Source organism: Oncorhynchus mykiss, chromosome 7, assembly GCF_013265735.2.
Source record: "Oncorhynchus mykiss isolate Arlee chromosome 7, USDA_OmykA_1.1, whole genome shotgun sequence".
Lineage (NCBI taxonomy): Eukaryota > Metazoa > Chordata > Actinopteri > Salmoniformes > Salmonidae > Oncorhynchus > Oncorhynchus mykiss.
The window spans coordinates 40,558,479-40,582,229 of NC_048571.1; the positions used below are offsets into that span (position 1 = coordinate 40,558,479).

The following is a 23,751-nucleotide window of genomic DNA, read 5'->3' on the forward strand; positions in this document are numbered from 1 at the left end:
GTAAAAGTGCCGGTTTTAGCCAGCCGGCTAATTTTCAACCGCAGTCCCTGGGCAGGTTATTAAAAACAATTACAATATAGACAATAGCAGCATAGAACAAGCAAGACATAGCAACATAGGACAAGCAAGACATAGCATACAGACAGAGCAACATAAAATAAAAAGCAGCAAGACAAAATTCATAAAAGCAACAAAGTGTTTCCACACCTCACAAGCTACAGACAACAGACAACATGGAAAGCGGCAACACACAGCTAGGGACCATGTTCACAAATCTGATTGACCTTTAACCATGTCTTCAAGCATTTTGTGAAAGTGTGATATGTGGTGCAGTTATGTGTGTCTGATGGCAGTGTATTCCAGACATGGGAAGCTCTCACAGAGAATGCAGATTTACTAAAGGTGCTTTTCTTTAGGGGAACTATACAGTCACCTCTCATGGCAGACCTTGTGGATCTGCTGCCATATGTCTGGGTTTTCTGTTTAACAAAAATTTTGAGTGGAGGGGGAGCCAGGCCATTAAGGATCTTGAATACAAGACATGCGTCGGTGTATTGCACAAGATTTTCCCAACTCAAGAGCTCATGCTTTCTAAGGATGTGACAATGATGATGGCTATTGGGCTTCCTATCAAGCACTTTGAGAGCCTGTTTGTAGACAGACTGAATAGGTTTTAATGTTGTACAGCAAGCTTGGGCCCAACTAGTCAAGCAGTATGTTAAGTGGGGGAGTATCATAGATTTGAAGTACAATTTTGCTACCTCTGTAGTCAAACAATTTCGTATAAATCGGAAATTAGCTAGGTTGAATTTGGTTATTTGAATTACCTTTTTCACATGCTTTTTAAAAGAGAGGTTGGAATCAAGTATGATGCCAAGGTACTTAAAATCGGATACCACCTGGAGCTTCTCCCCTGACACATAGACATCTGGCTCAGTAGCATCTGTTGCCCCCTTTGTGAAGAACATGCAAACAGTTTTTTTCACATTGAGATGCAAACACGAGTCACTGAGCCACTTTGTAACCTGGACCATTACAGTAGTGAGTTCTTGTGCAGCTTGTTGTTTGCTCTTTGCATGCACATATATCACTGTATCATCTGCATACATTTGAACTTCAGACCCAGTACAGACAGAAGGCAGATCATTAATGTACAGGCTGAACAGGAGGGGCCCCAGTATTGACCCTTGGGGCACGCCCACATCATAGCTACGAGTGGGCGACAGCTCATTGCTCACTCTGACACACTGAGTTCTGCCTTCAAGGTATGATTTCATCCATCTCAAGGCATCAGGGGAAAAGTTGAACTTGGACAATTTTGTGATGAGAATCTCATGGTTAACAGTATCAAAAGCCTTCCTTAGGTCCAGAAACACAGCCCCAACAGCACCCCCTTTGTCCATCTTGGACTTCACATTTTCCAGAAGAAAGCAGTCTAATGTGTGATAAAACTACTGCGTTATTAGATTGCTAGTGGGATAAAACTACCGCAGCATAATAGTGTCAAAAACTAGAGTTGCCGACAGCATGTTTTGCACTTACTGGTGATTACTATGTCATGAAAGTATACCATGAACATGTGGTGTAACATAAGCCCTGATCAAAGGGTGTTTTTCTTGCTCATGTCTTTGAAAATGAAATGTAGTTCACCGTGTAATTTATATTTTTCATGAAAACAATTTAATGAACACAATTGCCTGATGCTAAGGTATCATCATGCCACGCCAAATACAACTGCAGGATTTGTAAGCTTATAATGCCACATATACTCAAGATCTGTCCAGTTCAAACTGTAAATGTTTTTTGCTGTGACTGTTTATATATAATCTTAATTGCATTTTGACACATCCACATGCAGATCAGTCAGGCTGATAACTAATATTAGCTTCTTATTTTGAATATTGTGAGAGATGAATACTATACCATGTGCACAAACGCTGCTATGAATGGAATATAAAATACAGAAACAAAAATTAAATCAGTGCATTTTAGTATTTAGATATGTTTGATTTCTTAGTTTGTCATGCCCTTGGTTATAATAACTTCAATGATCAACAGATTACATGTCATTCCTGTCATCCTGCACTCTACCATTGATTTTGCTCATGCTAGGAGAGGTTGCACTACCATACTCATATCTGTTTGCGTCAGATACTTTCTGAGCAGCCTCTGTCGCATCATCAATCACTTGTTTCTCTGCTTGCTCTGTCTCCCGGTGGTAGAAATAGTTAAAGTTGGAGACGATAACAGGGACGGGTAAGGCGATGGTCAACACGCCGGCAATGGCGCAAAGAGTCCCCACCATTTTGCCCCCCAGAGTAGTAGGACACATGTCCCCGTATCCCACAGTGGTCATTGTCACCACAGCCCACCAGAACCCGTCAGGGATACTGACAAACTGTGTTTGGGGCTCGTCCACCTCAGCAAAGTAGATGGCACTGGAGAAGAGTATGACTCCAATAAAGAGGAAGAAGATCAGCAGACCCAGCTCCCTCATACTAGCTTTCAGGGTTTGGCCCAGGATCTGAAGCCCCTTGGAGTGCCGCGAGAGCTTGAAGATTCGGAAGACTCGCACTAGACGGATGATGCGTAAGATGGCCAGTGACATGTTCTGGCTGGAGTTGATGTCTGTATCTGGCGTGGTCCACAGCTCTGTCACCATGGTTACAAAATAGGGGATTATAGAGACAATGTCAATGGTGTTCATAATGTTGTGGAAGAAGTCACTTTTGCTCGGGCAGACCACAAAGCGTACACCAAGCTCAAAGCAGAACCAAACTATGCAGATAGTTTCCACAATGAAAAAGGGGTCTGTGAAATAGGCAAACAAGTTGTTTTGTACTGAAGCAGGTCCTTCCTGAGTTCCATTGAGACCCAGGGAAAAGGTGGTGATAAAGTCTACGTCATCACGGAACTCTGGAAGAGTTTCCAGGCAGAAAATGAAGATGGAGATGACAATGACAAAGACAGACACCAGGGCCACTGACCGAGCTGCACTGGAACTCTCTGGATACTCAAAAAGGAGCCAAAACTGCTTATGGACCTCGTTGGTGGGCAACAGCGGCTCAGGTTCTGTTATGAACCCCTCAATTTCACGGAACTGTTCCATAGCTTCTTTTCCTAATTTGTAGAAGACAATCTCTTTTGCAAAAATCTCTAAGGGGACGTTGACCGGTCTTCGAATTTTGCCCCCAGACTGATAGAAGTACAAGATCCCATCGAAGCTTGGACGATTCCTGTCGAAAAAGTACTCGTTCTTCATGGGGTCGAAGTAGTACATCCTTTTTGCGGGGTCTCCTAGCAGGGTGTCTGGAAACTGTGATAGTGTTTTTAGTTGTGTCTCGAACATCATGCCTGAAATATTGATGACCACTTTCTGATTCCCGTCCTTCACTTCCAGCTTCTCACCAAACAGGTCTTCTTCGTTGTCACGGCACTCCTGAACCAGCTGATTGAAGATGCTGTCAATCGGCGAACCCTCACTGTTCATCAGGAGTTTGAAGTTGGACAGCAGACTGTTGCATCTAGATTGTCCTTTAGCAGTCAGTGTAGGTGGTGTAGAGGGAGAAAACCCCTCAGGCCTGATCTGGTGCCCACGGTGCTGTGCCGAATTTTGTGACGTCACACGATTGGTGACTAGGTTTTGATCAGGCACCGCCTCTGAGGTGGGTGAAGTGGGGTACCCCGACTCACTGGGGTCGCCCATGTTGATGCCGATATCATCCATGTTCTCAAAGTTCACCAGTGGCACCTCCATCACTGTGCGTTTCTCGGGGGACTCCTCTGTTCCTCAGTGAGATGGGACTGGGGCGACGCCACAACCAGCCTGATGATCCTGCCACGGTCTCCTTGTTCCCGAAGAGCATTCAGACAGGTGTATTCAACAGGGTGGTCTGATTTAAGATGCCATCTCCTTGTAATCTGAAAGAATTAAATACAAGTCTGCTTAGTTTCCATCCTCTGGCTCTGTTTGTGTGTGACCGTAAACAAGACATCCCTCTATATCATCATCTCTCAGCTCAGTCTCCTGAAACAGGAGATCAGCTCTCCATCGCACTTCAGTCATAATTGACTCACAACTCAAAAACACAACCTATATTTTGATCGTCAGAGTTATGCCTGGATGGTACATTTACATAGTCTTGGTTATTTTTCATACCAATCGAACATTACAGTAAAGCAACTTGGGATGGATGAGTGGTGTTAGGACATTTATCTTTCCACTTGTTAGGTTTAGACAGGTAAACATATCCTGACACAAGCTTTTACATTGCGACCGCTGTCTCTACTTGACACCTAGGGCCTTGCACATGCAGAGAGAAACTCTTGGCTCACTTACAGATACAGTGGCACTGCAGGCTTTGGCAGCAGGTTATAAACTGCACTTGACATCACATTGATCTTGATGAAATTTTAGGTCATATCGTTTCCACATTTCTTAGGGGTCAGAAAGTTTGCAAGAACCAGGTAAATATTATTTTATTTTATTTATTTAATTTTGCTCATTTGCACCCCAGTATCTCTACTTGCACACTCATCTTCTGCACATCTATCACTCCAGTGTTTAACTGCTATATTGTAATTATTTCGCCACTTTGGCCTATTTATTTCCTTACCTCCCTTATCCTACCTCATTTGCACACACTGTATATAGACTTTTTCCTATTGTATTATTGACTGTGTTTGTTTATTCCATGTGTCACTCTGTGTTGTTGTTTGTGTCTCACTGCTTTGCTTTATCTTGGCCAGATCGCAGTTGTAATTGAGAACTTGTTCTCAACTAGCCTACCTGGTTAAATAAAGGTGAAATCATTAAAAAAATATATATAATATACCTTGAATTTTATGAGCGTTTGCTGAAGTTAGTGTGAATCTACTCATTTTGAATATACTGTATGTTGCTGTTGAAAACATACCAAAGAGCTACCATTTACATGTTTATAGTACCGTGGTTGGCCTACGGCAGACCTTAACTGTGTTTCTAAATGAATTTCCTATCGTTCTGAGTAGCTATTTCCACTCTGATGAAAAGGGATCAGAGAGAATAATAGACATAGGTGAAACGCTTGTGCTACAAAACATTACAGAGAAAACTCTGAAGATATGGAAGCTCAGAGACATGTCAGATATTCCCTGTGGACGTGTGTGTGTTAGCGTGCGTGTCTGTCTGTGTGGATTATGGGAGTCCAGACCACCTTAATCTCAGATGTAGTTTAATGAGTTTTCCAAACCAAAAGCACACAAAAAACTAAATCAAACACCATTCAATCCTTGATTAGAATTTTAAGGTTTTTGCTCTCAAAACAAGCTTTGCTGGTCACAAGTATCCATCATGTGTAAAACAGACACAGTTTAAAAATCACTATAAAAAGTCTTACCAAATCAGATAACAGGACCCCGTCTCACTACTAACTCCATCCCCATTCACACCACAGGGAAAGAGGAACACACACACACCATTAACAAGTTTGACGATAACTGTGTACAGATGTATGGAGCACTCACCAGCGTCCCCAGGTCTGAGCCTGAAGTTCTTTTGACCGCTCTCTCTCTCTCCTCTCCAGGTATCTGTGCTCCCGTGCTCCTTCTCCCTACCTCTGCTCATACAGCATGACAGTCAGGATATCGGACTGTCTTGGCCTCTAGTAAAGCCTCTCATTTGGTAATCATACACCCAATACGAAACTAGAGACTCCAATACGGACACCCGCACACACACACACACACTCTCACACACACACACACACACTCACACACACACACACACACACACACACACACACACACACACACACACACACACACACACACACACACACACACACACACACACACACACACACACACACACACACACTAACTGTAGTGGTGTGAATGTTGCGGGGGTCACCCCCCACTGTGCCCTCCCTAGTTAGTGGGGTATTGTGATACTGAAGGTAGCTAGGGAGCCCTAGTATATCCCCACTGTTGTGGAGTCAACAGAGATCAATCTGACGCGGCTAGGGACGTTAGATCCTAATCTTACCACAGCTCCTGCAGTCTAAGCAGACACCATAACACCTCAGGGGCGCACATCCAATCCAACCTCACTTAGATCTTCCTGTCATACACCCTCCATACACTTCCATTGTGTACCTGAGGACTCTATCCCCCATCTCTACACACACACACACACACACACACACACACACACACACACACACACACACACACACACACACACACACACACACACACACACACACACTTCCGTTCAAAAGTTTGGGGTAACTTAGAAATGTCCTTGTTTTTGAAAGAAAAGCAATTTTGTTGTCCATTAAAATAACATCAAATTGATCAGAAATACAGTATAGACATTGTTAATGTTGTAAATGACTATTGTAGCTGGAAATGGCAGATTTTTTAATGGAATATCTACATAGGGGTACAGGGGCCCATTATCAGCAACCATCACTCCTGTGTTCCAATGGCACATTGTGTTAGCTAATCCAATAGTTTATCATTTTAAAAGTCTAATTGATCATTAGAAAACCCTTTTGCATTTATGTTAGCACAGCTGAAAACTGTTGTCCTGATTGAAGAAGCAATTAAACTGGCCTTCTTTAGACTAGTTCAGTATCTGGAGTATGAGCATTGTGGGTTCGATTACAGGCTCAAAATGGCCAGAAACAAAGAACTTTCTTCTGAAACTCATCAGTCTATTCTTGTTCTGAGAAATGAAGGCTATTCCATGTGAGAAATTGCCAAGAAACTGAAGATCTCATAAAATGCTGTGTACTACTCCCTTCACAGAACAGCGCAAACTGACTCTAACCAGAACATTAGAGTGTCTAGTTTGAGAAACAGACGCCTCACAAGTCCTCATTAAATATTACTCGCAAAACACCAGCCTCAAAGTCAACAGTGAAGAGGCGACTCCGGGATGCTGGCCTTCTAGGCAGAGTTCCTCTGTCCAGGGTCTGTGTTCTTTTGCCCACATTAATATTTTATTTTAATTGGCCAGTCTGAGATATGGCTTTTTCTTTGCAACTTTGCCTAGAAGGCCAGCGTCCTGAATGTGCCTTGTATACCCCCCCCCCAGGAAGTGCATAGAGGATATTGTTCCTAAAGTGATGATTAGAACTTAAAAACGTGAATAGATGGCAGCATTGGTGCAAAACTGAAAGCGTGACCCACCATATTTAACCACTGCAAGGTGAAGATGGACGTGTACAAACAGACCCGCTGCAACCTTCATAAGGCAATCAAAGAGGCAAAATTACATTACAGGGACAAAGTGGAGAGGTAATTCAATGACTCAGAAACAAGATGCATGTGGCAGGGACTCCAGACAATCACGGATTATAAAGGAAAGCCATCGCAGACACCGTCGCAGACACCGTCGCAGACACCGACGGGCTTAGCTGGACTCTCGGCTAAACACCTTCTTCGTCCACTTCGAAGAAAACAACACAGTGCCACCGACGTGGCCCCCCGCTGCTCACAAGGACTGTGGGCTCCCAATCTCGTGTGGCCGACGTGAGAAAGACATTTAAGCAGGTTAGCCCTCGCAAGGCTTTCGGCCCCAACGGCATCCCAATCTGCCTCCTCAGAGCATGTGCAGACTGGCTTGCTGGAGTGTTTACGACATATTCAATCTCTCCCTATTCCTGTATGTTGTCCCCACTTGCTTCAAAATGTCTACCATTGTTCCTGTAGCCAAGAAAGTGAAGGTAATCACTTCTGTAATCGTGAACTGCTTTGAGATACTAGTTAGGATCATATCACCTCCAGCTTACCTGACACCTTAGACCCACTACAATTTGAATACCGCCCCAACAGATCCACGGACACCACAATCACCATTGCACTGCACACTGCCCCCCACCTGGACAATAAGAATACGTAAGAATGCTATTCATTGATTACAGGTCAGCCTTTCAAGCTCATCACTAAGTTCAGGGCCCTGTGTTCGAACCCCTCCTTGTACAACTGGGTCCTAGACTTCCTGACGGGCCGACCTCAGGTGGTGAAGGTAGGCAACAACTCCTCCACCACGCTGATCCTCAACATGGGTGCTCCACAGGGGTGTGTGCTCAGCCCCCTCCTTTCTGACAGCACAACAATGGTAGGCCTGATTACCAACAACAACAACAATAACCTCACCCTAAACGTCAACGAAACGAAGGAGCTGATCTTGGACTACAAAAGACAGCAGAGAGAGTATGCCCCCATCCACTTTGACGGGCTGCAGTGGAGATGGTCAAGAGCGTGAGATGGTGAGAGTATTTAAATATTGTATTCTTGACATAGCTCATTCTAATATATTCATATTTTACTTCTTGACATAGCTTACTCTATCTACTGTTGTACATATCATTCTTAATATACAGTATATTGTGTAAATGAATCTGGTGTATATACTTATAGATTGCATTTGCATTACTGTTACAGTGCTATTTGGGTGGTTAATTGGATTGCTGGTACAGTGCTATTTGGGTTGTTAATTGGATTACTGTTACAGTGCTATTTGGGTGGTTAATTGGATTACTGTTACAGTGCTATTTGGGTTGTTCATTGGATTACTGTTACAGTGCTATTTGGGTTGTTAATTGGATTACTGTTACAGTGCTATTTGGGTTGTTCATTGGATTACTGTTACAGTGCTATTTAGGTGGTTAATTGGATTACTGTTACAGTGCTATTTGGGTTGTTAATTGGATTACTGTTACAGTGCTATTTGGGTTGTTAATTGGATTACTGTTACAGTGCTATTTGGGTTGTTAATTGGATTACTTTTACAGTGCTATCAGGGTGGTTAATTGGATTACTGTTACAGTGCTATTTGGGTTGTTAATTGGATTACTGTTACAGTGCTATTTGGGTGGTTAATTGGATTACTGTTACCGTGCTATTTGGGTGGTTAATTGAATTCGTTCATTTTTTGATTTCTTGTTGTATATTTTTTATTTTTTATTATTTGTGTACTTGTTTGACATTATACTGCATCGTTAGGAGCTAGTAATATAAGCAATTTGCTGCACCCACTATAACATCCGCTAAACTGTGTACGCCACCAATACACTTTGATTTCATTTTAGCACGTCCACACTGCATGCCAGCGAGCAAGGCTTTGTCAAATGATCAAAACGGCTGCTCTGTCACAACGCTCTGCAGTGAGCCAAAGCAGAAAGGACATTAAATCTACAGCACGGCTAGATCCATCTCCATGCTGAATTGCTGATTCCTTAGAAAGAAAGAAAAAAGCTTCCAATCAAAGTTAATCAGGTGCTCCCTGAGAAGGACGGCCAACTTGGCAACACCACAAGGCTATTGTGTTACGCAGAGAGCCGATTATCCATATAGTCGGAATAGATTCAACCCATCTAGTCTACCTGTCAGCTTGGTTCAGCCTGGGATTTTTGTTTGCAACAAAAAACACTGCGGGAATAGAGGAGCGGAGAGTGGCTCCCAAGGTCAAGCAAACCTTCAACGCCCGCCAATCCCTCTTGGGCTTTCTCCATGCCCTCCACACACACACACACGCACGCACGCACGCACGCACGCACGCACGCACACACACACACACACACACACACACACACACACACACACACACACACACACACACACACACACACAGTGCTGAGGCATCACACTTTTCCACAGGGATGTGTTTTTACTATGTCATTGAGGCAAGCAGGCGGGCTGTTGAAGCAGCGGCTGCCAGTTAAACACTGCACACATAAACAGAGGAGACGGAGTGAGCGAGAAACACTTGCCTGAGTCTAATCACTGCATTCCCAGCATAGTGATTTGTGACTGTGAGATAGAGAAAGCAAGAGGAGACGAGGGTGAGAGAGAAGGAAAGAGTGAGAGAGACAAGAGAGAGCGAGAGGGAAAGAGGTAAAAAGAGGGGGCGAGAGTGAACTAGAAAGAGAGGGCAGAGTGAAAGAAGGGGACAGAAGGGAGATGATCAGGGAGGCAGCATACAGCAGCTAGCTACTACAGTGTCACAGTGCCACTCTCTCCCTGGTCTTTAGCTACTGCAGCAGCTCACCACTGCTGGCTTCTCATTGAAGCTAAGCAGGGTTGGTTCTGGTCATCCTTGAATGGGAGATCAGATGCTGCTAGAAGTGATGTTGGAGGGCCAGTAGAAAGCAATATTTCCTCTAGTCAAAAAAATAAATATCCTAATGGCCCAGGGCAGTGATTGGGGACATTGCCCTGTGTAGGGTGCTGTTAAATGGGTGTTGTGACACTAAGTGGTTACTAAAGATCCCATAGCACTTATTGTAAAAGTAGGGGTGTTAACCCTGTAGTCCTGTCTAAATTCCCATTCTGGCCCTCATACAATACCACCTACAGTAGTCATCCCCAGCTTTCATTTGGCTCATTCACCCACTTCCCTGTAATTGTTCCCCAGGTCGTTGCTGTGAATGAGAATGTGTTCTTATTCGGCTTACTGGGTAAAATAAAAAAAAGTGCCACTCTTTTCCTGTTCGCAGGTCTCTAGCTACTGCAGTGTCACTCTCTCCCTGGTATCATTATCCCAGTGTTGCTCATCTGATCCCCCTCTCAGTGACACTATCCCCTTAACTGTGAACATGGACACTGTTTACATAGCACTTTTTCAGTCACCCATGCGTGTAATGAATATGCTGGGGCTGCTTGTACTGTGTGTGTCTGCCAGCACACTGCATGCCTAATTGCCTACGCCGATCATGCATGTAGCATGACATGGAGACATGCTAAAGAAATCCAGTTGAAATGGGAAGGTGAAATCAATCAGCTTTCCATTCATGAATGTTGATAGGTCCAGGGTTGCAGGAAACTCCGCTCAGGGTATACAGTATCCAAAAACAGTTTTTGTTGGGGTTCAGCAGACAGCCAGGTTGAACATGATATGTCATTGAGGCGCGTGTGTCTCATCATCCAGAACACATGATCTAGACATTCTATCTAAACGTTCCATAATACGCTCATCCATTAGGCCCGGAAGGATTTCAAAGTGTACGTCAGGTAGAACGCTCCTCTGGTTATTCCAATCTACGTGTGTAATACTATGCCCCTAGTTTTATCAGTCAAGTAATCCTATAGCTCAGAAGACACCTATCTCAGTGGCGACTTCTAACACGGGAGAAATGTTTGGCCAGGGCCAGGAGGGTAGGAGGGCTGTCCTAGGTCCTGCTCCCTTCAGAGGTGAACAGCTTTGGGTCCGAGTGAGGTCAGAGGTCAGAGTGAGGCCTTCAGGCAATCCGAATGCATTTCCACCCATAAGAGAAATTGTCCAGGATCATTGTGAGATAATAATAAGCAGCCTGTTCTCTTGCTAATAGAGCATTTGTTTGCTAGTCATATTTGACTACCGTGGTCATATGGTCATGCAGTGGGGTGAAAGTGCAGATTGAGTGAAAAGACAACGTGATGTGGAATGAGGTATGTTTGGGGATGGCAGTGGATGCAAATACCCTGAGCTCACAATCTGCAAGTTGCATCTGTCGAATCCAGCCTTACCATTGTTTTTAGTGTCTTTTAGTTTTTCTAATCTAGCCCTATTTTTGTTAATACTTACTAACTTCTATCTCTTCACCCTAACCCACTTACTATCTCCTAACACCTCACCTTAACCCAGCAACTAACCCCTAACCACTCAAATTACCTTCCATCTTTAAGTTTCATGTGACCATTTTGTTACTGTTTTGGAGGGAGATGTTCCTTGTTTTGTTTCAGTTACAAAATGTATGTGATTGCAATTTGTTGGGCAAACCCCAGGGGACAGAAACCTTGGGCCATGCACCGTTATTTGACGTGCAAAAACTGCCAGGTTCCAGTGTGACCCTCGCTGTTATATTTAGACAGTCCTAACTCATCAGACACAAGGAGGTGTTTGGCCAGTGTGTTGCTGTGTGGATTCCACCCCATTACGGAGATTATGCAACGTGTAGCAGATCAGGGATATAAGCCCCGGGGATCACTCTCATAGATGAACACTAGTGACTAAAGATTGCAGACTTCATTGAAATGTCTGGATTGTTTCCATCTCACTAATACAATGGAATGGAGAGTGTTCTGCATGTCTAGGCCAACTACCGGGAAGAGAAAGTCAAATCTCATACAGTCTTAAGACCAACGAACCACTGCAATTTAGCAACGCATGTCCAGTCATTCTGTGACAAGACTATTCCATTCACATTCTGATTTAATAAACCCAAATATTCAATATAAACAGGGAAGATTGATTACAAGTATGGTGCATAGGAGACTCATCCTTAGAAAACAGATGATCAAATTCCTCTCCATCACAGACATAGAGAAATAAAAAACACGCCAACAACCCTGTAGAGAGGAGAGATGTCATCCACCACCCACTATTTCTAATCAACATTCCTCACCGTGCGGGTAACACAGTCTACGGTCACAGGTAGTGTGATTTCTTTCAATACCTCTGGCGTCACATTCTCACTCTCGCTCATTCCACCATCTACAGTATCTTCGTTCTCTAATTCAAATGGACCTGCAATACCGTGGGTTACTAGACACAGGCTGGATGGATTCAAGTAGCTATACAGACTCCATTTTTGGTTGTGATCTTCTGCCCTGAGACAAAATCCGCGAGGGCTAGGTGAGAGGTAGTTATTGCATGAGCGTTCCACCCTTTTCAACCAAATTAATGCTGTGTGGAAATATGTGTACAAGGTCATGGTAGGGTCATTTCTGATATATTGGACAACATCCAAACCATGTAGAGCATTTCTTCATCGACTCTTACATATTTATGCAATTCTTTTTTTAGACGATAGAGTGAATTGATATGACAAAAACTGTCAACCAACACTCAATTAACACGACCTAATGTGAACGACCTAATGTGAATGTTATCAATAGAGGAAATTGTCTTTCAAAAAACGGTTCCTCTCAACTTGGTCTTAACTAACCAAAAGCCAACCCAAAATCAAATCTGTAGCACTAGCTACCTCTATTTAGTCTTAGATACTACTCATGAGTTCATTGTACATCACACAGTAATCTGCCCAGTATTACTCATAATAACACTGGGTTTCCATGTCATTAATCCTTAACATTACAAAATATTACAGCTAAAAAGGTTAGAGAAAAAAAGACCTGGTACCTCGTCCTTAAGCGGGATAAGATGCATATCCATGTGGAGCTGCTACCGTATCCTATTAGAATGGGTTTAGATCCCGTCCGTGGCCAGGCGAAGTCTTAATTCAGAATAAACCGCGGTAAAGCTCTCTTCCTAGCACCTAGCCTAGCGTGGACAGACGACAGGGCAGCTACAGCTCGGGAGGTCAATAGGCGGTACAGATGTCTTCTGATGTAACAACAACAACACGATTACAATTAATCTGGCCAATTTCCCTGAGAGAGAGAGAGAGAGAGAGAGAAAAAAAAAATCCACATGTGGTCCATCAGGCGCTTGGTGTTGCTTTCACATTTTAGATAGGCAGCACTGTGCCTGGCAAGCTTATAGTAATACTACTAATAATACAGTAGCATTGCTTCTTGCACTAATTACTATATACCGGTACTGAGAATACTACAGGATTACTGGTGAAAGTTCCAATACTAGGAATACTTCTGAAGGTACTATCTATCTCTGTCTGTATTTCTGCCTATCTGGCTGTCTTTCTGTCTGTCGGGATGATCGATTGCCAAACGCCAGTGTTGGTGCAGAGAGGGTCTCATTTATCCCAATGCTAGTAAAGTCCTGTAAGTGACTTACCTACCTGTCTGTCGGCCAGGTGCCATTGGGTCTCTATCATATTTCACATACACACGCTTAGGCCTTGTTGGTCCGTCCTATGCCATGTTTCAGATCTACCCTCACCTTCATGGCCTCATTCCCCTCATTGACACTATCTCTACACTGGATAGATAGGAAGTGGTTAAAGAGAGAGACATGATTGAAGGGATTATCCTGCACACAGTGTACTTGCAAATACTGTAAACACATTCAAGTGAAATTTCACGGTCGCATATAGATCTTCGTCAGCATATCCCTGATCCTCTGATGCTAGTTAGCGATGAACAACGGCCATTCAACTCAAATCCAACAAGGTGTCATCTCTCAGACTGCAGCACAAAGATGAAGCATTCCCACATCTCCCTGCTCCTACTATCCCCACTGATTCTTATTGGCTTATAAAATATTTCTGCTCTAATCACTTTGTGTGTCCCTGGTGAGGACTTTAGTTCCACAGTGCAGCTGGAGCCTGCCTGCGGGGTGTTGATAACGTGATATTCATTTCCTGGCATCAAACGGTGTAACGTAGGTGCTGAAAAGCTGAGGTCTCCATGTTCCCGGCAACACACGGAAACTCCTGTCCTGTCCGTACCGTCGCAATAGGTATTCTATCACATCCCTGACTGAACGCACCCCACCTTAGGTTGGTATGGTGTAATCAGGTATGGTGTCATTTCAATTGTGTGCCTCACATTTGCAATAGTTGCAGTGCTTCACTGTCTCAGTGTGTGCTGCTAGCGTCCTGTGATGAAAGGAACTATATCGGTATTTAGACTATTGCGTAATTTTGCCTTGCATCTCCCTATTTAGAAGACTAACCTGCACACCTTCCAATCCAAGACTCTGAATTGCAACATATGTTGTTTTACCCATCTCAAGAGTCCCGTCCACGTTTGTTCTCCCTTTTGTGGAACAAATGCATTTTATAACTTGCAAGAACCGTCAGATTCCTTACATCATATATTTTTTATACTGCATACCCTTGAAATGGGCCTAAAAACTGGTATCCAAGACTCCACTGTGTTCTTTCAGGCCGTGATACTACTGGATCACTGTCTTAGATGGCAGATAAATAATGAATCAAAAAGAGCACCAGAAGCCCCGTTTACCTCAATATCTCTATATCTCCACTCCCTATGTAACCCCCCCAAAGACAGTGTGTGTGTGTGTGTGCGCAGTATGTGAGACTGAGTGCACTACATCCAGGCATGTGTGTTATTTGGGGCGGCAGGTTGCCTAGCGGTTAAGAGTGTTGGATTGATAACCTGAAAGGTCGTGTTCTTGAATCCCTGACATGACTAGGGTGAAAAATCTGTCAATGTCCCCTTGAGGAAGGTGCTTAACCCTAATTATCCTGTAAGTCGCTCTGGATAAGAGCGTCTAATAAATGACTAAAATAGAATTCTGGTGCTTAAGAGGAGTCCCCTACCCCCTTCTTCTCCTCTTCCCCCTCTTTTTACCCTCTCCTCTATAGGCTAGTTTAATGGTGGAAGAGGATGAACAGCATCATCCAGGGTACACTCCTCCTCGTCGTCTTCAAGAAAGAGCAGCGTACACAATTTCTGGCAGTTCCAGAGTTTCACACATTCTGCAAATATCCCTCCCTCACAGACACTGGGGGCTATTTTGTGCTCTACATTGATTCAATGCCTTACTGGGACATGAATTCTAAACAGCCATTAGAGTTGTATAATTTGATATTACCCTGATCATGCATTTTAAATCTGAATTCCAGTCTTCCAGTCAAAAAATGATTGGGTCAAATCATGCACCAAAGTTCCATGTATCAATGGAAAAAAATTATCTTGTATCAAGAAAGCGTACATGATATAAATAAATACAACACCTCCACTCGATCCCTTTTTTTATTTACATGTTTTTTCAAGGCCTTCTGTATTTTTTTGAGTTAGGATAGTGAAGATTAGGCAGGAAAGGTAGGAGATATTGTGAGTCAGAAAAGCATGGATCGGATTCGAACCCATGCCTACACTCTTAGAAAAAAATTGTCATTTGATTGTCTCCATAGGATAACCCTTTTTGGTTCCAGGTAGAACCCATTTTGGTTCCAGGTAGAACAATTTGGGGTTCCAAAGGTTTTTTTTAATGGAACCCAAAAGGGTTCTACCTTGAACCAAAAAGAGTTCTTCAAAGGGTTCTCCTATGGGGACAGCCAACACTTTTTTTTTCTAAGAGTGTATTCTGGTTTACATGTGTGCCGGGGTCAGTGGCACTAACCACTTGACCACACAGGCCAACGCCATTCAATCCCTAAATGTTAACCTTTAATGCAAATGTAAATTGCATCATCAACATGCATTAGTTGAGACTAGCAAAGGCTAGAGGAAGTGGAACACCTTGCTATGATCTATCTTCGGTGGCAGGGTAGTGGTTAGAGCATTGGACTAGTAACTGAAAGATTGCAAGTTCAAATCCCCGAGCTGACAAGGTACAAAATCTGTCGTTCTGCCCCTGAACAGGCAGTTAACCCTAGGCCGTCATTGAAAATAAGAATTTGTTCTTAACTGACTTGCCTAGTAAAATAAAGGTAAAAGAAATACATTCGGTGGATTGGGAGAGACTTCTTGGATTCCTCTGCACTGCTCTCTGTACAATCTCCCATCTCTGAGCCAGGAGCTACTGTAGAAGTGGGATATGAAGAGGGGGGGGGAAGAAGCCTAAGGACCTAGATGGCTATGAAATATTAACTCACATGGGATATTTTAGGACTCTGACATCCTTACTCTGGTTGGTTTGTTGGAAATGGCTCCATACAACATCAATATCTTACAAGATGGAACGAAGCAACACCCATCAGTGAGGCAAAGTACGGTACAGTGTGACCCAAACAGGAACTGATCGTGATCAAGGTGAGGTCAGTCACTGATTAGACTGATGATTCGCTTTTTCTCTTTCTCTAAGAGGTCTCTGTGGATGAAAGGTTAGCATGTACAGTATTTATAGCCTCGTAAAACATGTATGACAATTAGGAAATGCAGCATCTAAAACCCAAACAGCTTCGTCTTCTTTAATTGAAGTTATACTGCTAAATGGTGTCTGAACTCCTGAGGTATCATTTTGTGTTTGGGTGAACTATGCCTTTAAATTAGTCCTGTATCAGCTGACACAGCTGGTACTGTGTACGTACACAATGACGATACAAATAGCCTAAATCCAAACATCACCGTCTCCTCAGCTGTCCAATGTAGTTCACTCAGCCCTCATTGTCTTGTGAAATAAAGAATTTTCCACAGTATCAACATCAGCCAGGCGTCATGCTGTCCTATCATATCATGCTGTGTGCTGTTGTGTGGGAGTTAGCTCTCTCTTGCTCTCCTGTTGGGCCTGACAGGTTGATGTTCCCAGGGGAGGGACACTGCCAAATGGATGGCTGAGCATAGGGTGTTTTACACAACGATAGACTCTTTAGAGGTTTCGAGACCTTTTACTGTGGTGTAATCTTGTGAAATGCAATGCTCACGTCGCCAACGCCGCTTTCCGGAGGTCACAGGCGAGACTCGGGCCGAGAGAACCCCTCTCTGAGCATTCAGATGTAAACAGGAATTGTCTCTTCAAGCGAAATGCTCCTACAGTAAAAATTGCAGTAATAGCCTGTTACATTCTGAAATTGTCGCACTAGCTTAAAAAAAGGTAAACGGTGCTTGGCTGCACTGCACCTACTGATCTCAACTCCCCGGTGAATTACAAACGTTTTCAGTCGCAACTTGCTTTTACCACATGTAATGATTTGCAATTATACTGATTTAAAAAAATCCTGGTTTGTTTAAAGGTTAATTTGATAAGCTAAGTTGTAAGATAGGCCTACTGTACTTTTATATTCATATAAGAGGGGTAATTGTTCATTTTTGATAGGCCAACGTTTCTTGATGGAGCATGTTGTTAGCTTTAGCAAGCCAGCTAGCTAGCAGTAACTGTGTTGTCTTGAAGCTAAAATGTAATGAGTGTACGAACGAGAAAATAAACCCTTTAACACAAAAGCTGCTTGCAAAGTTGAATAGTTTGCTAAAACCATGCTGACTGGCTTGGCTGGTGGCTAAACTGGGTCATTTACGGTAAATTTAAGCTGCGAAGCAAGAATGTCCGTTGCCAAGCCCCCGATCCCTGTCGAGGCACCTGACATTCCATTGCTAATATAAATGTAAAATTTTATGTGCATATTATGTACATTGAAATCTCATTGCGATGCCTTTGCTACAACTCTCTTCAATTACTTCTCCCTATTTGTTACCTCCTCACAGGGCAAAGTGTGTGAGATCACACACAGACAGGCTACACAACACTGCCTCAGCCACAAAATGTGGATGGTGTGATCTGAAGTTCACATGCAGGCAAGAGAAAATGGAGGAGCGAATGAGGGCGATGTCACGGTGTAAGGAAAATCCTCTAGAGGGCAGTAATGTGTTCTGCTTAGTTTTCACCTTGAATGAGGGGGCAAGCCTCCATGAGCATGAGGGGGAACATTTTAGTGTAGTTATTTTTCTACCCAACCACTGTTTTTAAACCAACAATTGCTGCTGGAGTGACTTCAACTAACCTCCAACTTTTCAAGTTGGATAATTTAATAACCAACCTGCTATTGCAGGAAGTTTAACTTATTTTGGCATAAATAAATAAAAATCTGCAGCCCAGAGAAAACATATGACTGAGGAAGAAGTCCCCTTTGTTACAGTGTGCTAGCTACAGAGATTGGGTTCCTGTTGGTTCATAGGCACAGCGTTGTATTCCTCATTATGAGCTGCTGAGCAAAATGGCTGCCTTTACGATTGCTCAGTCGTGCTTCTACCACGGGCACACACACACATTGGCACACACACAGAGAAACACAGAAACACATGCACCTGCACACACTGCACACATACGCATGCATGCACACACACGATTCTTCCTGACACTAGGGCAAATCATGTGTGGCCACCTGCCCCAGTCGTGGGATCCCCTATCCTGGGGAGAGATGCCAGAGAGCACAGGCTGTTTCACCACACCTTTCCCTGCTCCCCTCCCACCAGTCTCTCCCTGCCCTCCTTTCTCTGTCTCTCCCTACCCTTCTTTCATTGTTTCCTGTCTCTCCCTGCCCACCTGTCTCTCCTTTCTCTGTCTCTCCCTGCCCTCCTCTCCTTGTTTCCCTGTCTCTCCCTCCTCTCTTTTCTCTGTTTCTCCCTGTCTCTCCCTGCCCAATGGATTTTAAAGAACTGATCCTTGTGCTGAAAGATTCCAAAAGGTGGCCAGTTATTTCAGGCCCGGTACCTTTTAGACCCGAAACAGACACTCACGTTCACTGCACATTACCATCTCAGACCATTCGCTAACACAAGACAAATGGAATATGTTAGCTAACGATTGCGAACTACAGTATATCCCTTGTTGAGGTTCACCTTCCTCACCTGAAGCCCATTCTTGTGGGAAACTGCTATAGACCAACAAGTGTTAACAGTCAGTATCTGGATAATATGTGTGAAATGCTTGATAATGTATGTGATATCAACGGAGAGGTATATTTTCTGGGTGACCTAAATATTGACAGGCTTTCATCATGCTGCCCTCTCAAAAAAAAGCTTCAAACTGTAACCAGTGTCTGCAACCTGGTTCAGGCTATCAGTCAACCTTCCAAGGTATTTACAAACAGCACAGGAATGAAATCGTCCACATGTATTGATCACATCTTTACTAATGCTGCAGAAATCTGCCCTAGAGCAGTATCCAAATCCATCGGATGTAGTGATCACAATATAGTAGCCATTCTAGGAAAACCAAAGTTCCAAAGACTAATATAGTGTATAAGAAGTCATACAACAAGTTTTGTAGTGATTCCTATGTTGAATATGTAAATAATGTTTGCTGGTCTGTGGTGTGTGATGAGGAGCAAACATGTGCTAAACCTGACACTTTTGTGAAATTGCTTATTCCAGTTACTAATAAGCATGTACCCATTAAGAAAATGACTGTAAAAACTGTTAAATCCTTGTGGATTGATGAGGAATTGAAAAATGTTATGGTTGAGAGGGATGGGGCAAAAGGAATGGCACATAAGTCTAGCTGCACAGACGATTGGCAAATGTACTGTAAATTGAGAAATCATGTGACTAAACTGAACAAAAAGAAGAAGAAATTGTACTATGAAACAACAATAAATTATATAATGTATTAAAAAGCTTTGGAGCAACTTAAATGAAGTTTTGGGCAAAAAGGCGAACTCTGCTCCATCATTGATTGAATCAGATGGCTTATTCATCACAAAACCAACTGATACTGCCAACTACTTTAATGATTTTTTTCATTGGCAAGATTAGAAAATATAGGCATGGTATGCCAATAACAAATTCTGAATTTACACATCCATGCACCAAATTACGAAAGACAAGCATTGTCACTTTGAATTCTGTAAAGTGAGTGTGGAAGAGGTGAAAAAATTATTGTTGTCTATCAACAATGACAAATCACCTGGGTCTGACAACTTGGATAGAAAATTAACGAGGATGATAGTGGACGATATTGCCACTACTATTTGCCATATCTTCAATCTAAGTTTAGACGAAAGTGAGCGCCTTCAGGCCTGGAGGGAAACAAAAGTCATTCTGCTAGCCAAGAATAGCAAAGCACTCTTCTTTTCTGGCTCAAACAGCCACTTATAGGGAAGGGAATTCAACATGTATGGCACTTACAGAAATGACTGATGATTGGCTGAGAGAAATTGATTATAAAAAGATTGTGAGAGCTGTTTTGTTATACTTCACTGAAGCCTTTGACATTATCAGTAATAATCTGCTGTAGGAAACACTTATGTGTTATGGCTTTACATCCCCTATCATATTGTGGATTGAGAGTTACCGGTCTAACAAAACACGGAGGGGGTTCTTTAATGGAAGCCTCTCCAACATAATCCTGGTAGAGCCAGGCATTCCCCAGGGCAGTTGACTAGGTCATTCTCTTTTTTCAAACTTTACCAATGACCTGCCACTATCTCTATGTAAAGCCTGTGTGTCTATGTATGCTGATGACTCAAAACTATACCTGTCAGCTACCACAGCAAGTGAAATGACTCCAACACTTAACAAAAAACTGCAGTCAGTTTCAGAATGATAATTTAGTCTTAAATATTTTAAAAACTAAAAGCATGGTATTTGGGACAAATCATTCATTAAACCCTAAACCCTAAGAAAATATTGCAATTAAACATGTGCATAATTGAGCAAGTTGAGCAGACAAAACTTTATGGAGTAACACTGGATTGTGAACTGTCATGGTCAAAATATATTGATGCAACAGCAGCTAAGATGAGGAGAGGTCTGTCCATGATAAAGTACTACATTTTGTATGATATTTTAAGTTTCGTATGGTATGTATTAATTTGTGGATGATATGTATAATGTTACAAATTACAATTCATATGATATGTTACGAATTTGCAAAAGATGCAATATGTTACGAATTTGCAAAACCAACAATATGTTACGAATTTTCAAAAAGTATTATTTGTTATGAATCTGAAAAATGTATGATATGTTACGAATTCCAATTTGTTGTGGCTAACATTAGCTAGGTGTCTAGGCAGCTAATACTAATGTTAGCTAGCTGGCTAATATTAGCTAGACTACGGGTTAGGGTTAAGGTTAGGAGTTAGTTTAAAGGATTAAGGTTAATGGCAGGGTTAGCTAACTTGCTAAGTCATTGCCAAAGTAGCTCAAAATTAGTAAGTAGTTGAAAAGTTGCTAAAATATTAAAGTTGTCCGTGATGAGATTCAAACATGCAACATTTGGGTTTGCTAGAGGTTCGCGTTATACGCCCACCCATCCATCATGCCTTAAGTAACCATTGTCTTACGTAACCATACCAAACATAACATATCATAACAATTTCAGTGTCCCGGATTTACATTTACTATGTTACATCTAGTCTATGAGACCGGGCTGACAAGGCAGGTCCTACAGGCTCTAGTTTTGTAGCACCTGGACTACTGTCCAGTCCTGTAGTCAGCACAGAAGGTTGATGGCACTTTAATTGGGGAGGACGGGCTCATGGTAATGGCTGGAGCGGAAATAGTGGAATGAAATGGCACCATTCCATTTGCGCTGTTCCAGCCATTATTATGAGCCATCCTCCCCTCAGCAGCCTCCGCTGGTGGTCAGGTGCCACAAAGAGACACTTAGGGAAATTGCAATTAGCCCAGAACAGGGCAGCATGGCTGGCCCTTAAATGTACACTGAGACCTAACGTTAATAATATACATGTCAATATCTCCTGGCTCAAAGTAGAGGAGAGATTGACTTCATCACTAGTTTCTTTCTTCAATTTAACTAGACAAGTCAGTTAAGAACTTATTCTTATTTACAAAGACAGCCTACTGGGGAACAGTGGGTTAACTGCCTTGTTCAGGGATGAAACGACAGAGTATTACCTTGTCAGCTCAGGGATTCAAACCAGCAACTTTTCAGTTATTGGCCAAACACTCTAACCACCTGCCGCCCACTACTTGTACTTGTGAGAAGTATTGCCATGTTGAATGCACCAAGCTGTCTGTTTAAACTACTAGCACACAGCTCAGGCACCCATGCATACCCCACAAGACATACCACCAGAGGTCTCTTCACAGTCCCCAAGTCCAGAACAGAACATGGGAAGCACACAGTACTACATAGAGCCATGACTACATGGAACTCTATTCCACATCAAGTAACTCATGCAAGCAGTAAAATTTGATTAAAAAAAAACTGATAAAAATGCACCTTTATAGAACAGCTGAGACTGTGAAGAGACACAGGCATACACACACACACAACAACATTCGCACTAAACACACACGTACACATAGATATTGTAATGTAGATACAGTATATCTTGAAATGTAATGTAATGTTTTTTAAGTGTATATTTGGTTTTGCTGGATCCCCGGAAGAGTAGGGGTACCATAATAAATATAAATATTCTCTGTATCTCTGTCTCTCTCTGTTCTGTTCTGTTCTCCTCTCTTTGTCTCTCCCCGTCTCTCACTGACACCCTCTTTCTCCTGTCTCTCCTTTTAGCCGCGGTGCATAGCTGCAGAGCTGCACAGCGCTGCACTGCAATTCAGAATCAAAGTAACTTACTGTAATAGCCACAGCAGAGAAACATAGGCCTGCAGTTCCAATGCACAGTGCCAAGCATGAGCAGTGCAGCACTAAAACATTATGTTTCATATAAAATCTGAATTTGGATCTGACTACTTCTGTCACCTTAAATGTCATGGCACATTATAATACTTTGGTGACAGTAAGCAATCCCATAGAGGACACAGAAACCCAACCCACCATAGATGGAATACAATTAGGACAGGGAAGTAGAGTATGAATAGACTATAACAGCACCCCAGATGTATAGCTGTGATTAATTGCCATCTGGTTGCAGCAAACAGAGCTTCTCTCGATACTGCCATGGAAGAATTCATGAGCCTGACAACGAATGCTCTCTCTCTCACATCTATTTCCCCTTGGAGAAGGAGTCATGGAAATGGATGAATGCAAACATCTACTGTAGCCGGTCTCAGTCTCCTCCCTAATTATCAAGTGATGCTGGACTGGGACAAGAGAGTCAGAAAGTCCACTGTGAAGGATTCCTTAAAGAATGTACCCCTCCTCCTTCTCCTCCCTCTCTCACGCTCCTCTCCTGCTCGAGTCTCTCTCCCGCCCACTCCCCTATCTTTCGCTCCCATATCTCTTTTTCTCTCTCATATCCCCTCCCTCTCTCTTTCCCCCAATCTCTCTCTCGCCAACAAAAGGGCTATTAATAGTACATTCCTTGCTCTCTCTCTCTCTCTAAATTGTAAAGAGCATATACAGTGCACTTAAAGGATGAAGCAACCAAAATGCCAGGAGGCATTTAAAATGTCCTCCACACAGCCGAGGGCTACAAAGACTCTTGGCTGAATGTACTAAGAATAACACCAAAGCGTTCTTTGATCGATTCATAGCCCTTTGTATCGTCACAAACAGCTAGCAATGGTTCTGCTAAGATT

General features: G+C 42.8%; 1 protein-coding gene across 2 annotated transcripts; it reads right to left on the reverse strand.

Annotated features, from left to right (window-relative positions):
* Positions 1-1,879: 1,879 nt before the first annotated feature.
* Positions 1,880-4,474, reverse strand: LOC110527755 (potassium voltage-gated channel subfamily A member 10-like). Of its 2 annotated transcripts, XM_036984481.1 has the most exons (2): positions 3,690-4,474; positions 1,880-3,581 (listed from the first exon to the last, which is right to left on the reverse strand). In XM_036984481.1, the coding sequence occupies exons 1-2, from the start codon at positions 3,755-3,757 to the stop codon at positions 2,060-2,062; spliced, it is 1,590 nt and encodes a 529-aa protein (XP_036840376.1). In that variant the 5' UTR covers positions 3,758-4,474; the 3' UTR covers positions 1,880-2,059. The 2 variants fall into 2 exon arrangements, with proteins under 2 accessions (XP_036840376.1, XP_021464927.1); XM_021609252.2 differs by having other exon boundaries at positions 1,880-4,474.
* Positions 4,475-23,751: the final 19,277 nt, after the last annotated feature.